Source organism: Sapajus apella, unplaced genomic scaffold (genome assembly GCF_009761245.1).
Source record: "Sapajus apella isolate SASKATOON/1434 unplaced genomic scaffold, GSC_monkey_1.0 scaffold148, whole genome shotgun sequence".
NCBI lineage: Eukaryota > Metazoa > Chordata > Mammalia > Primates > Cebidae > Sapajus > Sapajus apella.
Genome location: NW_022437088.1, coordinates 2524691 through 2539070, shown reverse-complemented (window position 1 = coordinate 2539070; position 14380 = coordinate 2524691). Strand labels below are relative to the sequence as shown.

General features: G+C 43.6%; 1 protein-coding gene across 1 annotated transcript; it reads left to right on the top strand.

Moving 5' to 3' along the window:
* The first annotated feature begins 8328 nt into the window (after positions 1 to 8328).
* On the top strand, positions 8329 to 10155 carry LOC116541061 (cornifin-A-like). Its single transcript, XM_032264925.1, has 2 exons — positions 8329 to 8444; positions 9540 to 10155. Exon 2 carries the CDS (start codon positions 9559 to 9561, stop codon positions 9838 to 9840), a length of 282 nt encoding a protein of 93 aa, XP_032120816.1. The 5' UTR covers positions 8329 to 8444; positions 9540 to 9558; the 3' UTR covers positions 9841 to 10155.
* Positions 10156 to 14380: the final 4225 nt, after the last annotated feature.

Sequence of the window (14380 nt, the reverse complement as noted above, 5' to 3'; positions counted from 1 at the left end):
CTTAAACAATTATTTTTCTCACTATTTGTGTGCATACTTTATCCATTTTCTACCCCATTATATCCTCAAAGCCTGTCCATGACATATCAACACAATTAAAACATGTCTGTTCTTCTGAGGAAAGGAGATTTTATTTACAAAACCTCCAAACACTGCCAGGGGAGGGAGATAGCTCAATACACCCTCCTCCCACTATTCCTCCTTCTCACCATTTTATCACCTAGAAAATTATCTCTACCCCAGAACAATGTCCCACCCGATCTATCTGTCACAAACACCCAGCAGGCTCAAATTCCCTGCCACCTCCTGTTCTGGCCAGGAGGCCCTCAGAGGCAAAGTGGGCAGGCCTGAGAATCTGCATCGGAGCTCTTCTGACATTCCATTTCCTTTTGCAAAAGGGTCAGGGGCTCTCAGACCAAACAGAGTTGAATCCCAGCTTCTCCATTTCCTGGCTGTGTGATCTGGATCACTTAGATCCAAAGCCTGTTTTCTCATATGTGAAAAGCTGTCAGGGTCTAATAATTATGTGCAGCATTTTGGGGAGGATTGGTGATAATATCTAGAAAGTGGCTGCATATAGCATATGCTCATTAAATGAATGATTTTATTTTCATCTACAGCTGGGGAAGCTGACTGTCAAAGCATGGACTAGGATACTCCTCTGCCTAGAAGTAGAAGGTGGCCTTGTGGAAGTATTTTTACTCTGGCTTAGGAGTCCGTGCTAATAAGGAATTGTTATCTGTTTCCCAACCTGGGAAGGCTAGAAAAGAGAAGACTTGAATTCTAGCTCTGGGTCTGCTATTGAATAAATATGTGACCTAGAAGAAGTTCCTTAACCTCAGTCCTTTACCCAGAAAATGAGAAGTTGGGCTGGATGCCTTTTTTCCTGCCTTAAAATTAGTTTGATCTATGAATTCTTTTGAGTTTTTGCATTTGTATGGTTCCTATTCCATACCCCATCCTCTCTACCCCCATTAGGGTGGATCTGGTGGTTTCCTACTAAGCAGAGTACATGTGTTTTGGGCATGAGTAGAGCTCAGAAAATAAGAGAGTAAGTAAATGAATAAATGAAGATCAGATTCCACGAACAATTTCAGGCTACGGTAACTAGAAAATTTAAAAAGAAGTGGCAACTATGAGTTTAAGGTAATTTTGAAAAGTAAAGATTTCTCTTATATAGATGCGCAGAGGAGGAGGGAAGGGCAGTGGCAGGGATCAGGATATGCCATCCTAAAATGTTTCACTTGGCACAAGGATTATTTTGAGTTGAAGTCAGTCGAGGGTCAACAGGGACATAAAGAGTTTTCTGCCTTCCACGTATCTGCCTAAAAGCAGAGCACAAATTTCTCCCCTTTCTTGCCCAGGAAGAGAGGACCGATTCTTATTACTCGAGATGGAGAGCCAGCACTGAGATGAGTCTGCATGAATAAACCTTACTAAAGTAGCCCTTATATTCCAGAAGTTTCCCCATATAATTCCTAGCCATCTTCCACAATTCATTATCTCTTGAAGCCCAGACACTTTTTCTTTCTTAGGAAGAATATGCAGACTCCCAAACCTAAACATTTCTTTGAGTCTTCACTTCTTTTCTGCGAAGTGCCTGTGCATGTAAAAATACTGACATCAACATAAATTATACGCCTTTTCTCCTATTCTGTCAGTCGAATTTGCAGGCCCCCGTTATTGAACCCAAGAGGACAGACAAAAAGTTTTTCTCCTCAACAGCACTATACTTGGTTGGTTCTTTGTGCCTCCAAAGGTCATAATTTGGCCCTGCCAGAGGTCCTGGTGGTAGGAAGCACGAGCCTTTAACCCACCAAAAAGTCTCCATACCATGTGCTTGATGATGTCCGAGAAAGTGACATGGGATCATCTCCTGGCCCCAGGACCAGCCTGCCGTGCCAGCCTGAGTTTGCCCTTTGGTGATTCCCTGGTTGGAAGGGTGACGTTCAAGGGTGGATGTACTTTGCCTTCCTCAGATAGGACTTAATTACTTTGCAAGGCTCCCAATATCCTCAGGCCAAACACCCACATTCATCAGCATCTAGTTGCATCAACGTCAATAACTGCCGAGGTATCTTAGCATCCACCAGCGCCTCCTTCCACCTATTCATAGGACTGGCACTCTCTAGTTCGATTCAGATCCTAGAAGTTGAGATAGTCTGGCAGAGTAGTGATTTTTCAATCCTGTTTTTATCTGAGGATTACAAAAAAATCAACCGATTAAATGAAACTTTGGAATGGAGCCTAGACTTGAAATTTTTTTAAAGATACTAGATGATATCAACTACCATCAAGGTAGAAAAGCCCCTGTGTTTAGAATCTAGTGTTTCCCAGCTTGTCTGATTTTAAAAACCACCTGATGTACTTTGGAAATACAGATCCCCAGGTCCTTTCAACAACTATTTCTATTTCATTGGAAGGAGCATCCTAAGTGATTCTTATGCTTAGGTCAGTTGGGGAAACCCTCCTCACTGATGGGGTTTGGATCCCAGAAGATCAAAGAATATTACCTGCTTCCCTACTAGACTTCACAAAGCTGGGACTTCATGCTTGACATCTGACTGCCATTCAGCAAATATGTGTTAAACGAATGACCGACTGGCTAATTCAAAAATGACGGGAATTATTAAATTTTTCTGAGCCACGGAAGATAAATTTCTAGTAACAGATGTAGTTCAGACCCTAAGGAGAAGAATACACTTGATATCTATTATCCATCTACTATGTTCAGTCACTACAGTAGCTGTTTTGCATATGTAATCTTATTTATTTATTTATTTCGAGATGGAGCTTTACTCTTGTCACCCAGGCTGGAGTGCAATGCTGTGATCTTGGCTCACTGCAACCTTGGCCTCCTGGGTTCAAGCAATTCTCCTGCCTCAGCCTCCCAAGTACCTGGGATTATAGGCATGCACCACCGCGCCTGACTAATTTTTTGTATTTTTAGTAGAGATGGGGTTTCACCATGTTGGCCAGGCTAGTCTCAAACTCCTGACCTCAGGTGATCCACCCGCCTCAGCCTCCCAAAGTGCTGGGATTACAGGCATGAGCCACTGCACCTGATGTGCAATCTCATTTAATAATACCTCTAAAAACAAATCTTACAGATAAGATACGCTGAGATTCATAAAGCCCTCAGAGTTACCATACTGGATTTGCATCTTGGCTCTGCCGCATACTTGCCGCATAAACTTGAACAAGTGACTTATTCTCTGTGCTTCAGCTTCCACATCTATAGACTACATTTAATGACCTGGTCCTTGTACTGCTATTGTGACAATCAGTGTCAAGTACCTAGAACACGGTCTGACACTTTGCAGAAGCTAATGAAATGGTAGCTGTTTTTATTAGGAAACTTTTCTGGTATCACACACACATCTAGTAAGTAGTAGAGTCAGGATTTGAATCCAGGACCTCATGTTTCCAAACCTGTAATCTGTAGAGTTCACTCTGCACCCTGGAGAAGGTGCTCTCAGAGGTGGACCGGAGACAAAGCAGGTGCAGTTGAGCAAACAGAAGGGACTGACAACTACGCAAACAGCAGCTACCTCCAATGGGGTTTAGATTCTCCATAGAACATTTTTAGCCATGCACTTGTTCCTCTGTCCCCCTCTACAGCCCAGGAGGCAATGAGTGACAGGAGGGAGAACACATCGGTCTGAACCATCCCGGATTCCAATACTTTCCATTTTAAAATATGTCTGTGTCTTTTGATCATGTCTACTCGGAGAAGCTCTATCTGTAGTGGAAGATAGACAGTCGACCAGCTCAGATGTGTGAGACTGTAGGGATCCAGTCAGTGTCTCTTCTAAGAGTTGCCCTCTGGTTTATACAGTGTCCCACTAGTCTTAAGAAGCAATACAACACAGTTCTCAAGGGACTGTATCCTAGCACATCAGACCTTTATGACATGTTGGGAGAGTCACTCAACGTTTTTCTGCCTCAGTTCCCTTATTTAAGGCATGTCCAGGTTTCTGTATAATCACCAATAACTTTAGCTACCTCTCGTGCCCCAACGCTTATAAAACATGAACTGTGTAGTCATTGCCACTGTTCAATAACTCAAGGTATAATTTGGTAAACATGTAAGCCTAAAACTGAAATGTAAAAATACAAGGGGAGACAAAGCAATCACAAAGAACAAGAATATTGCTCCACTGAAGAAGTATGCCCTGTCCTTGGGTGCTCTGCTTCTCTCCCTGTCTCCTCTCTCCTCTCCTCTCCTTCTCTCTCTCTCTCTCTCTCTCTCATACACATGCACAGAGTAAGAAAGAGAAAAGGAAACTCACAGTCAAATGGAAGAAGTTTCACCTGATTTCAAGTGGAAGGAGAGGAAAGAATGAGACAAACTAGCAAGAATTCTGCTAGACATATTTAGCTCATCCATCCTAAAGTGTTAGAAGCATCATTGCATTTAATCTTTATAGCAACCTTGTGAAGTATAATGTAAAAGTCTCTTTTAAAGATGAGGACACTAACGTGCAGAAAGGTTAGGCAATTTGCTCAAGGTCATCCAACTAATAAGGGCTTTGAAACGATTGGGCCAGACACCAAGCCTGGGTCCTTTTATTTCTATATCCCTCAAGCAAGAGAAACCAGGTTTAAATTTGTATCCATCCCTTCAAGGACTAGAAATAAAAAGAGTGAGTGTGAGGGGCATGCTCTGTTCTTAGAGAGATGGTAGAACAGAAAGGAAAGTGGGCACCCCAGGTTTTGTTCTGATTCTGCCGCAAAAGAGGCTGTGAAGCCTGGACTGAGTTCCTTCCTCTACCTCACCAGTTCCTTCCCGCTCTATAGGATGAGGCACCAAGCAGAGGCTCTCTGGTGCTATTATATCATGTCCTCCCTCCACCTGTGCATCCACATTTGCAGCGTGAGCTTTTCCTCCCTGCTGGACCAAAGTGTTCAGGAGGCTCCTAACACCTGGGACCTGGTGTTTTCCCTTTTCCTGCCCTTTCTCAGATGAAGACCTTGTGTGTTACAGAGCCTTTTTTAAAATTATTATTATTATGGCCTGAATTGAGCAGCTGACACTCTGGGGTCTCTCTAGCTTCTCAAGGTGATCAGAGAAAAGAGGAAGGTAAAACTCTTCACACTGCGTGTTTCTAAATGTTACCTTGCTTTAAATACACAAACCCTACAGGAAAAGGCCTAGAGCTGGAATTCTGCATGATCTTCTTTGCAAAGCCTGGGCTTCAGGGAAGTGGGAACGAGAGAGTAATCTATGCTGGGAAAAGCCTGATCGCTGATTAGATTTAGGGCCATCCATCTTCCCTGCTCTGAGAATGATGAAGCTGAGGCAATGCTCAGAGTCAATGGAAGTTCCAGGGACAAATGAGAGGTAGTTTTCAATGTCAGAAGAGCAGCAGCTCCTGTGTCCTGTGCAAGGCTGGGAAATCCAGGGACCTGTACTTACTGTTGAAAGTTACCCAGTTTCCCCTGTCTTAATGCGGGAGTTTGTGGGGCCTGATTCAACATCTCACCCAACCCTGGTGGCAGAGAAATGAAGCTTCTTCTAAGGGAAGATTAACACAAGTCACTGTGGAAGCTTCAGATGCACAGGGAGAAGAAAGTCAGAGACCAAGAGAAAGTTCCAAAGTCTGGAGCCTGAGCAGGCTGGAGTAGAGTCAAGGGAGCACATGTTGAGGCAGGCAGGACTCTCCGGTCAGGAGCTGAAACCCAGGGAGAGGGAAATTCCTTTGCATCCAGGGCTAAGGTCCAGGGAGGGCATGAGAGCACACCAGTTTCGGAGCTGGCCTCAGATCGTCCAGGGCCCGGGACAAGCTGGGTGACACCAGAGGACAGAGGCAGCAGGCAGCTGGCTCCTCCATGGCTGATAATCCTACCAGACACAGCAGCAGGTTCCAGCAGCCCTGCTGTCAGGGCTCCTGGGTGGGGATTTGGTGAAGAAGGGGACTTGGACACAAACCTAGAGGACAGCCAAGTGAGGCAAGAGGCTTGGAGCTCAGGCTTGGGGCTGGCACCAGCCTGGAGCAAGGTGGGACATTAAACTGTCTGACAATGAAGCAGATGGGTGGGGAGGGCGGTGGGTACACTCTGTACTGGAGCTTCTAGGCAGCTCTCAAAGTAGACTCTGAGCCTGTCTTTCCAAATAACACCATTCAGTCATTCATTCATTTATTCAGCCAGGCAGTCAGTCAGTCTATAATTGCCAGCCACCGAGCAGCTTCTGCACGCCAGGCACTGTGTGAGGATGGAGATGGATAGGGACTAATGACTGCATGGACACAGTGGGAGGCTGACCTTGGCCTCAAGTTCACCAGCTGTGGAGCCTGCAGGTGCTCCACAAACATTTAGGTGTGTGTTTGGGTAAAGGAGGGGTCAGATGAGGAGGAGGAGCCATCTGCACACCAGAGATTTAAGGATGATTTGGATTTTCCAAAGGCCACGCCTAGGAACACTTTGTGTTTTGAGTGCAGCTCTGAACCAGGGACCTCAGTTTCATGGGAATTGCAGAGGGAAGGACTGAGGGAACCCCTGTTCTTGTGTCCCCAGGGAAGAGAAGTTCCTTGGCAGGGAGACTCTTCACAATCTGACCATCATGGAGGAAGGAGAGACGGGGCAGGTACACTAGGGGGCTGATCACCTACTGCCCACCGCAGGGCCTTCACCTCAGCCATGCCACGGTGTCACTCTAGTTCTTCTAGAGTGAAAACAACTCGTGTTCCAGGCAGGCATTTCAGTGTTTTGGCTCTTCCCTTCCTCTCTCTGACCCTGGTCCCCGAGTGATGATAAACCGAAGCTTAATTTTCCACCAATTCTAATTCGTGCCCTTCGTACCTTAGCAGAGCCAGAAACACCCACTGTTTAGAGCCATTCCAATATCAAGCATCTTTATTTCTACTTAAAGGGATTTATCTTCGCACCGACTAAGGCTCACCCACGAGGCAAGCCTCTTTGTACTCACACTGCCACTCCTCACGGCTGTCCAGAACGGCGAGTGACCCAGCTCTCAGCCAGGAAGGACTCCCCTTTCCACCTCTAATCAGTTTTCTGCCTGGGCTTAATTTCCTCCATAGACATTAGGGAGTCTAAAGGAATCAAAACAAAGAGTAACACGGGATTTCTGTGCAGAATTCTTTTCCTCCTGGAGTTTGTTTTTTTAACTTTGGTGAGTTTTTTCATCTCTTGTGGCCTCAGATGCCCCAATCATCCCTTGAGGAGCTGGACTAAATGCTCTCTGAGATCCGCAGTCTCAGTGGCTCTGAGCTGCACTGTGTCTCTAACCCTGGAGAGTTTGTGGTCTGTAGGGGGAGAGGGAGATTCCTCATCAGAGAGCTCCTAGAATGACAGGCATGGCTGGCATATGTTAGGCTCCCCACTGAGATTTGTTGAAAAAATGAGGAAACAAACCCTGCTCTGGGGACACCATCGGTTTGAGCAGGAACAGCTCTGACCCTCAGAAGGCCCTCAGGAGATACAGAGCCAGAGGGAGGAGGAAAACCTTGCAGCCAGCAGGATCTCTAGGTATTGAGGCTGAAGCTAGAAGTGGGCAAAAGGTGAGAAGGATTCAGCATTGAGGACCCCTTGGATGGGCTGCAGGGAGGCAGGTAGAAAAGGCTTTTGGGTTTTCAGGTGGGGGACAGTCCAGTCTGATTAAAAAGGAGGAAGAGGCCAAGGCCAGATGTCTGGGTGGAGTGGAGGGAAAAGGTGATCCCAGAAGAGGGAGTAGCCCCTGAAAGTCCCTGAAGTAGGAGAAGGGTAAAGGTGTGTTGGTGAAAGCAAAGCAGGTTTTCCCAGATCAGCAAACAGTCAGGGGGAGGGAGGGGAGGGGAGGAGAGTCATAAATAAATTATTCTGACTGTGTGTAGTTTAATGGAATTGGGAAAAGATGGGGGAAATGGTCTTGGACTCTGAGACAAGGGGTCTATAATCAGTCAATTTCATTATTTCTAACTTCCACCTTCACTAAGGCAGACAAAGATTGCCCACCTCAGCTCCTCTGCTCCCCCTCCCTGTCCCACCTGTTCATGTGTGCAAGAGTGCTCTGTCCCACAGAACATGGGGGAAACAACCATCTCAATGACAAGGACGGCAGGAGGCAAGACCTCAATAGGACTCAGATCTCCTCCCAGGATTAACTCATGAAACCCTCCCAGAAGCCTGCTGCTCATCTCTCCCTCAAGGCAAACCCTGCACCTGGGTCTGAGGGTGAGGGCGGCAGTGAGTACTAGGCCGGTGACATTATGGTTAGCCAGCCAGTGCCAAAAAATATCAGGTGGTATTCATCACAAAAGCTGAGCCAACGGGTGACGAGGAGGGTAGTGTGAATCATGTGTGACAGGTGAGGAATGAAAACAGAGCGTCCAGGAGCTTCTATTTCCTTGAGGCAGGGCTCATTCATCTTATAAAAGCCAGCTGGCTATTGCCTTCACACCAAACCCAAGGGACCACACAGCCCAGCCTACTCTGTAAACCAGGTGAGTCTCTGATTGCCACAAATTGGGAATTCTAGTTTGTTTTTTCATTATTAGAAATTAGCCAAAGGCAAACCTGTGTAAGAGGGTTAATGCAGGGTTCAATGGGAGTTAGAGAACAGTGGAATATCTTTAAGTTAAATTACAGTCTGGATTTGAAGGGACCTTAGAGATATGGTTAGGGCTGCCACCTCAACAAATAGTCTTTGACCTGGGAGTCTGGGAGGAGACTGTTCAAGTGCCCATGAGAAGTTCATAGCACAACTAGGGCTCAGGCCCAGAGCACTCTCAGCAACACCACAATTTCCCCTGATATAATATTTATAGAAATCTTAATTTATTAGATGGATCTCTACTGAGCATTTATTCCATTTAAGGCAGTACGCCAGGCACTTTGGAAAAATCAACGCCTAACGAACTTACTTAACAAACATAAAACCTAGCAGGAAGGTAATACATGTATATAAACAAATGAAATGCAAAGTAGATAGTAATTGGTATGAGGGAGAGGGGCAGGGAAGGGCTATGCACTTTTGGGGAACCTTGCTCAAGAACAGCCTCCCAGGGGGGTGGCAAAAGATGTGAGCTATGATGGGTGAGGATTTGGACAAGCAGAGATGGGAAGAAAAGCATTCAGAAGGGACTGCATAAGCAACGAAGACAAGCAAAACCCTAGGGGCTTAGATTCATATAAAGCCATCCTGTAAGTGGCAGGCTATTTACATGGCACTAGGAGAGGATAGACTGCCGGGGTCTGACGCCACTTTGCAAAAGACCTAATATGTGGGCTTGCCTCACATCCCTCAGAAGCCAGCTTTCTTAGGGCATTTTTTCTGGAAGAGATAGAAGGTTCTTTGGGTAGGAAGGGAGCCAAGAAAATAACTCCAATGAAACGGAGTAGAAGAAATTGCCTTTAAGTTCCTCCTCTTAAAAGGACCTGAAAATTATCAAAGCTTATTTCATTTTTAAATGTAATGGGGGAGCTAGGGGAGATGAAAGGCTTTCTCTTCTAAAAGGGCCTGAAATGAAATCTACTTGGCATTGAGTTTGTATCCATGTTTCTTTAATTGAATCACTGTGTCAACTTTTTGTCTCTAGAAAAAAACACAATTGAAACATGAATTCCCAGCAGCAGAAGCAGCCCTGCGCCCCACCCCCTCAGCTCCAGCAGCAGCACGTGAAACAGCCTTGCCAGCCTCCACCCCAGGAGCCATGTGTTCCCAAAACCAAGGAGCCTTGCCACCCGAAGGAGCCTTGCCACCCCAAGGAACCTTGCCACCCCAAAGTGCCTGAGCCCTGCCAGCCCAAGGTTCCAGAGCCCTGCCCCACCAAGCTGCCTGAGCCCTGCCCTTCAACAGTCACTCCAGCACCAGCCCAGCAGAAGACCACGCAGAAGTAATGTGGTCCACAGCCATGCCCTGGAGGAGCCGGCCTCTGGATACCGAACATCCTACCCCATTCTGCTTATGAGTCCCATTTGCCTATTGACCCTGCAGTTAGCATGCTGTCACCCTGAATCATAATCCCTCCTTTGCACCTCTAAAAAGATGTCCCTTACCCTCAATCTGGAGGCCTCCTGAGCCTCTGAGTAAGGCTGAAAGTCTCACTGACTCGGCTAGTCTTCTTATTGCTCAGGGTGCATTTGAGAAGGGATTTGGGGAGGGATCAAGTGAACCATCCCTGGTCTTACCTCAATAAATAACTTTTAACTGACTGTGTGTATCACTGGTTGATTCAATCTCTGTTGCTTTCTCAGCGTGAACAGGAACGACCACTGTGAGGGCTGGTCGTGAGGTCTGTAGCCGGAAGGTGCCCAATCCTGACACTGAGAATGTGTGTGAATGTGTGTAGCTGCTGTACACACGGGACACTCCTGGGCTGACAACGGGGGCATGTTCAGGACCACCCAACAATCTGTTACTTTGGGTAGGCAGAGCTAGAGCAAGGCTTTTTATTTTAATCCTAACATTTATATCTTAACGATTCACAGTGAGTCACACGTGGGTGTAGATGGTGTCTGCTTCAAGCCATCATCATCTTTATTTTGTTTAGTGGGTTCCTCTTTAAAAATTATTACAAACAAATAATGCTTGTGCATAGTCCAGCCTAGTGATCCGTTCTGCACTCCTCTTCCCTTTCTGAGTCCCCCCAACACATGGAGCCAAGCACTTGAACACTCATACACCCACAAACACATATCCACTCACACACCCACACACAAGGAAATACTCCCACACACAGACATTCAAACACACACAGACACACACACACATGTAGATCTCACTCACACACGCACACCACTTCACACGCTCGGATCTCCCAAACCACGCAACACTGACACACACACACACACACACTCCCTTCTCTCTTTCTCTCTCTCTCTCTTCCTCTCTCTCTTTCTTTCTCTGTCTCTGTTCCCCACTCTAACTTAACGACCTTAGTCCTGGTGTTTTTCATCAAGTGCCCACTGTGAAGACACCTGTTGCTGCAGCAGGAAGGAGAGTCAAATCCACACCACCTGCCCCAGAGGAAGCCTAAGAGAGGTGATCATCAGTCTCCTTCCCATACAAACATAAGCTCTCAAAAAAGTACAAACACACTCTTCTCTCTCTACACACACACGTGTGAGCACACACACACTGTACTTCTGTACGTAAAACATAAAAGTTGAATATTTTACCCAACAGCTGCAGAATACACACATTTGTCTCATCAGCACATCAAATATTTCAGTCCATATATTAGACCACAAACAAGTCTCAACAAGTTTTAAAACTCAAAGCCATATCAAATGTATTTTCTTATAACAATGAAATAAAGCTAGAAATCAATAAATAATTTTGTAAAAAACTTTAGAATCTGTGCAAATATGTGGAAATTAAAGAATATACTCCTGAATGATCAATGGGTCAATGAAGAAATTTAAAAAATTAAAATTAAAAATTTCTTGAAACAAAATTAGAAATACAAGATATCAAAACCTACAGAACACAGCAAAAACAATAGTGAGAGGAAAGGTTTTATGTTTTGTTTTGTTTTGTTTTTTCGTGGCTTTTTTGGCAATAAATGCCTACATAAAACAAAAAGAACTTTAAATGCAGAACTTTATATGCATCCCAAAGAACTAGCAAAGCAAAAACAAACCAAACCCAAAATTAGTGTAAGGAGAGAAACAATAAAGATAGATAGAGCAGAAATAAATAAAATAAAAACTAAAAAGCTTTACAAAAGATTAATGAAATAAAAGTGAGGTTTTTGAGAGAAGACTCAAATAAATAAAATCAAAACTGATAAAAGATACATTGCAACTGATATCACAGAAATACAAAGCATCATAAGAGACTATTATGAACAATAATACACCAACAAATGGAAAACCTAGAGGAAATGAATAAATTTCTGGACACATACAACATACCAAGATTGAACCAAGATCAAACAGAAACCCTGAATAGACCAATAATAAGTAATGAGATTGAAGTAGCTCTAAAAAGTTTCCCAACAAAGAAAAGCCCAGTGATAGATGGAATTACTGAATTCTACCAAATACTTAAAGAAGAACTAACACTAATTCTTCTCAAACTATTTCAGAAAATTGAAGAGAGAATTCTTCTAAAATCATTCCATAAGGCTAGCGTTATACCAATATGAACACAAGACTAGAACATGAAAAAAAGGCCAAAATCCTTAATGAACATAGGTGCAAAAGTCCCCCAAAATGCTAGCAAACCAAATTCAACAGCACACTGAAAAGATCATTTACTATGATCAAAAGAGATTCATTCCAGGGATGCAAGGATGGTTCAACGTATGCAAAGCAATAAATGTAATACATCACATTAACAGAAAGACAAAAACCACATGATCATTTCAATAGACACATAAAAAAACATTTCACAAAATTCAGCATCCTTTCATAATGAAAATTCTCAACAAATTAGATAGAGAAGGTTTATACCTCAATGTATACAGCCCATATGTGACAAACCCACAGCTAACACCATACAGAATAGAGAAAAGCTGAAAGCTTTCTCTCTAGGATCTGGAACAAGACAAGAATGCCCACCCTCACCACTTCTATTTGACATAATACTGGGAGTCCTAGCCAGAGCACTGAGGTAAGAGAAAGAAATAAAAGACATCCAAAATGTAAAGAAAGAAGTCAGATTATCCCTGTTTGCAGATGACATGATCATACACAGTAAAAAACCTAAAGATTTCACCAAAACACTCTACGAACTGATAAATCAACAAGTAAAGTCACAGAATACAAAATAATCATGCAAAAATTGGTAGCATTTCTATACATCGATACTGAACCACCTGGAAAATAAATCAAGAAAGCAATCCCATTTAAAATAGCCACAAAAAAATGCCTAGGAATAAATTTAACAAAGGAAGGGAAAGGTCTATAAAATGAAAATTGCATTACTCTGATGAAAGAAATGAGAGCGGATACGGAAAGATGGAAGGATGTCTTATGTTCATGGATTGGAAAAATTAATATTGTTAAAATGACCATATCACCCACAGCAATGAATAGGTTCAATGCAATCCTTCTCAAATGTCTGTGACATTTTTCAAAGAAATAGAAAAAAACAATCCTTAAGTTCACATGGAATCACAAAAGACACATAATGGTCAAAGCAATCTTGAACAAAAAGAACAAACACAAACCTGGAAGCTTCACACTACCTTGTTTCAAAATATACTACAAAGCTATAGTAACAGCAACAAAAAAGGCATGGTATTGGCAGAAAAAAAGAAACATGAAAACCAATGTAACAGATAAAGCACTCAGAAATAAATCCACCTATTCACGGTCAACTGATTTTCAAAAATGACCCCAAGAACATAAACTGGGGAAAAGACAATCTCTTCAATAAACAGTTCTGGGAAATGGAGCATCCATATGCAGAGAAATGGAAATAGATTCCTGTCTTTCATCATATACAAAAATCGACTCAAGACGGATTACAAACTTTAATATAATACCTGAAACTCTGAAACTGATAGAAGAAAGCATTGGGGAAATGCTACAGGACATCAGTGTGGACAAAGATTTTTGAAGAACTCGAAAGCATAGGCGTTTCACCATGTTGGCTGGGATAGTCTCGAATCCTTGACCTCGTGATCTGCCCTCATAAATCCCAAAGTGCTGTGATTACAGGCACGAGCCACTGCACCTGGCCTGAAGAGACATTCTCTAGTGTACTTTACTTTGAGCTAATTGCTTCTGCAGACTAGGCAGCTCAAAGTAGGGTCCATAGGAGAGATGCCATTGAATATTCCCTGTGCCCGGCAGATACCACAGAACCCTCAGCCTCTGGAGTAAAACCCCAGAATTCTTCCCTATTCCTTTCACTCCTTCACCCATTCCTGTCTCTCCACTCTGGCCTCTATACATGCTGGGCATGCTTCTGTCTTCAGGTTGTTTTATTAGAAATTCTCTTTGACTAAATATTTATTTTTCCAAACATCCATATATCTCAACTCCCTCACCTCCTTTCTCTGCCAAAATGTCAGCTTCTCAATGAGGCCAAACTTGGCAGTACATTCAAGTCATAACAACACAGTCACCCATTTTCATTCTTGCAATTACTCATACTACTTTTTCATAGCAGTAACACGTATTTTTCCTTTATAATTTCATGTAATTATTTATTGCCACTTAATCTTCTGTCATTACCACTAGCATTCCAGCTCCGGGAGAAAAGGGAATGTTGTTTTTCTTCGCTCATGTATTCCAATTAGTGGCACACTGTGGGTGTACAGAAAATTTTACGAATGAACATGTTAAAAAGGGAGCTTCATTGACCTGAAATTAAAGAATTCTCTAATTAAAGAATCTCTAATGTCCAGTTGCTACAGTCATTCAAATTGCCAGGTGAAGCGGGATCTCCGACCCTGAGCCTTTGCCCCAGTGTGGCAATGTGGCT

Coding starts and splice junctions, on each gene's coding strand:
- LOC116541061 (XM_032264925.1), top strand. CDS start 9,559: ATGAATTCCCAGCAGCAGAAGCAGCCCTGCGCCCCACCCCCTCAGCTC.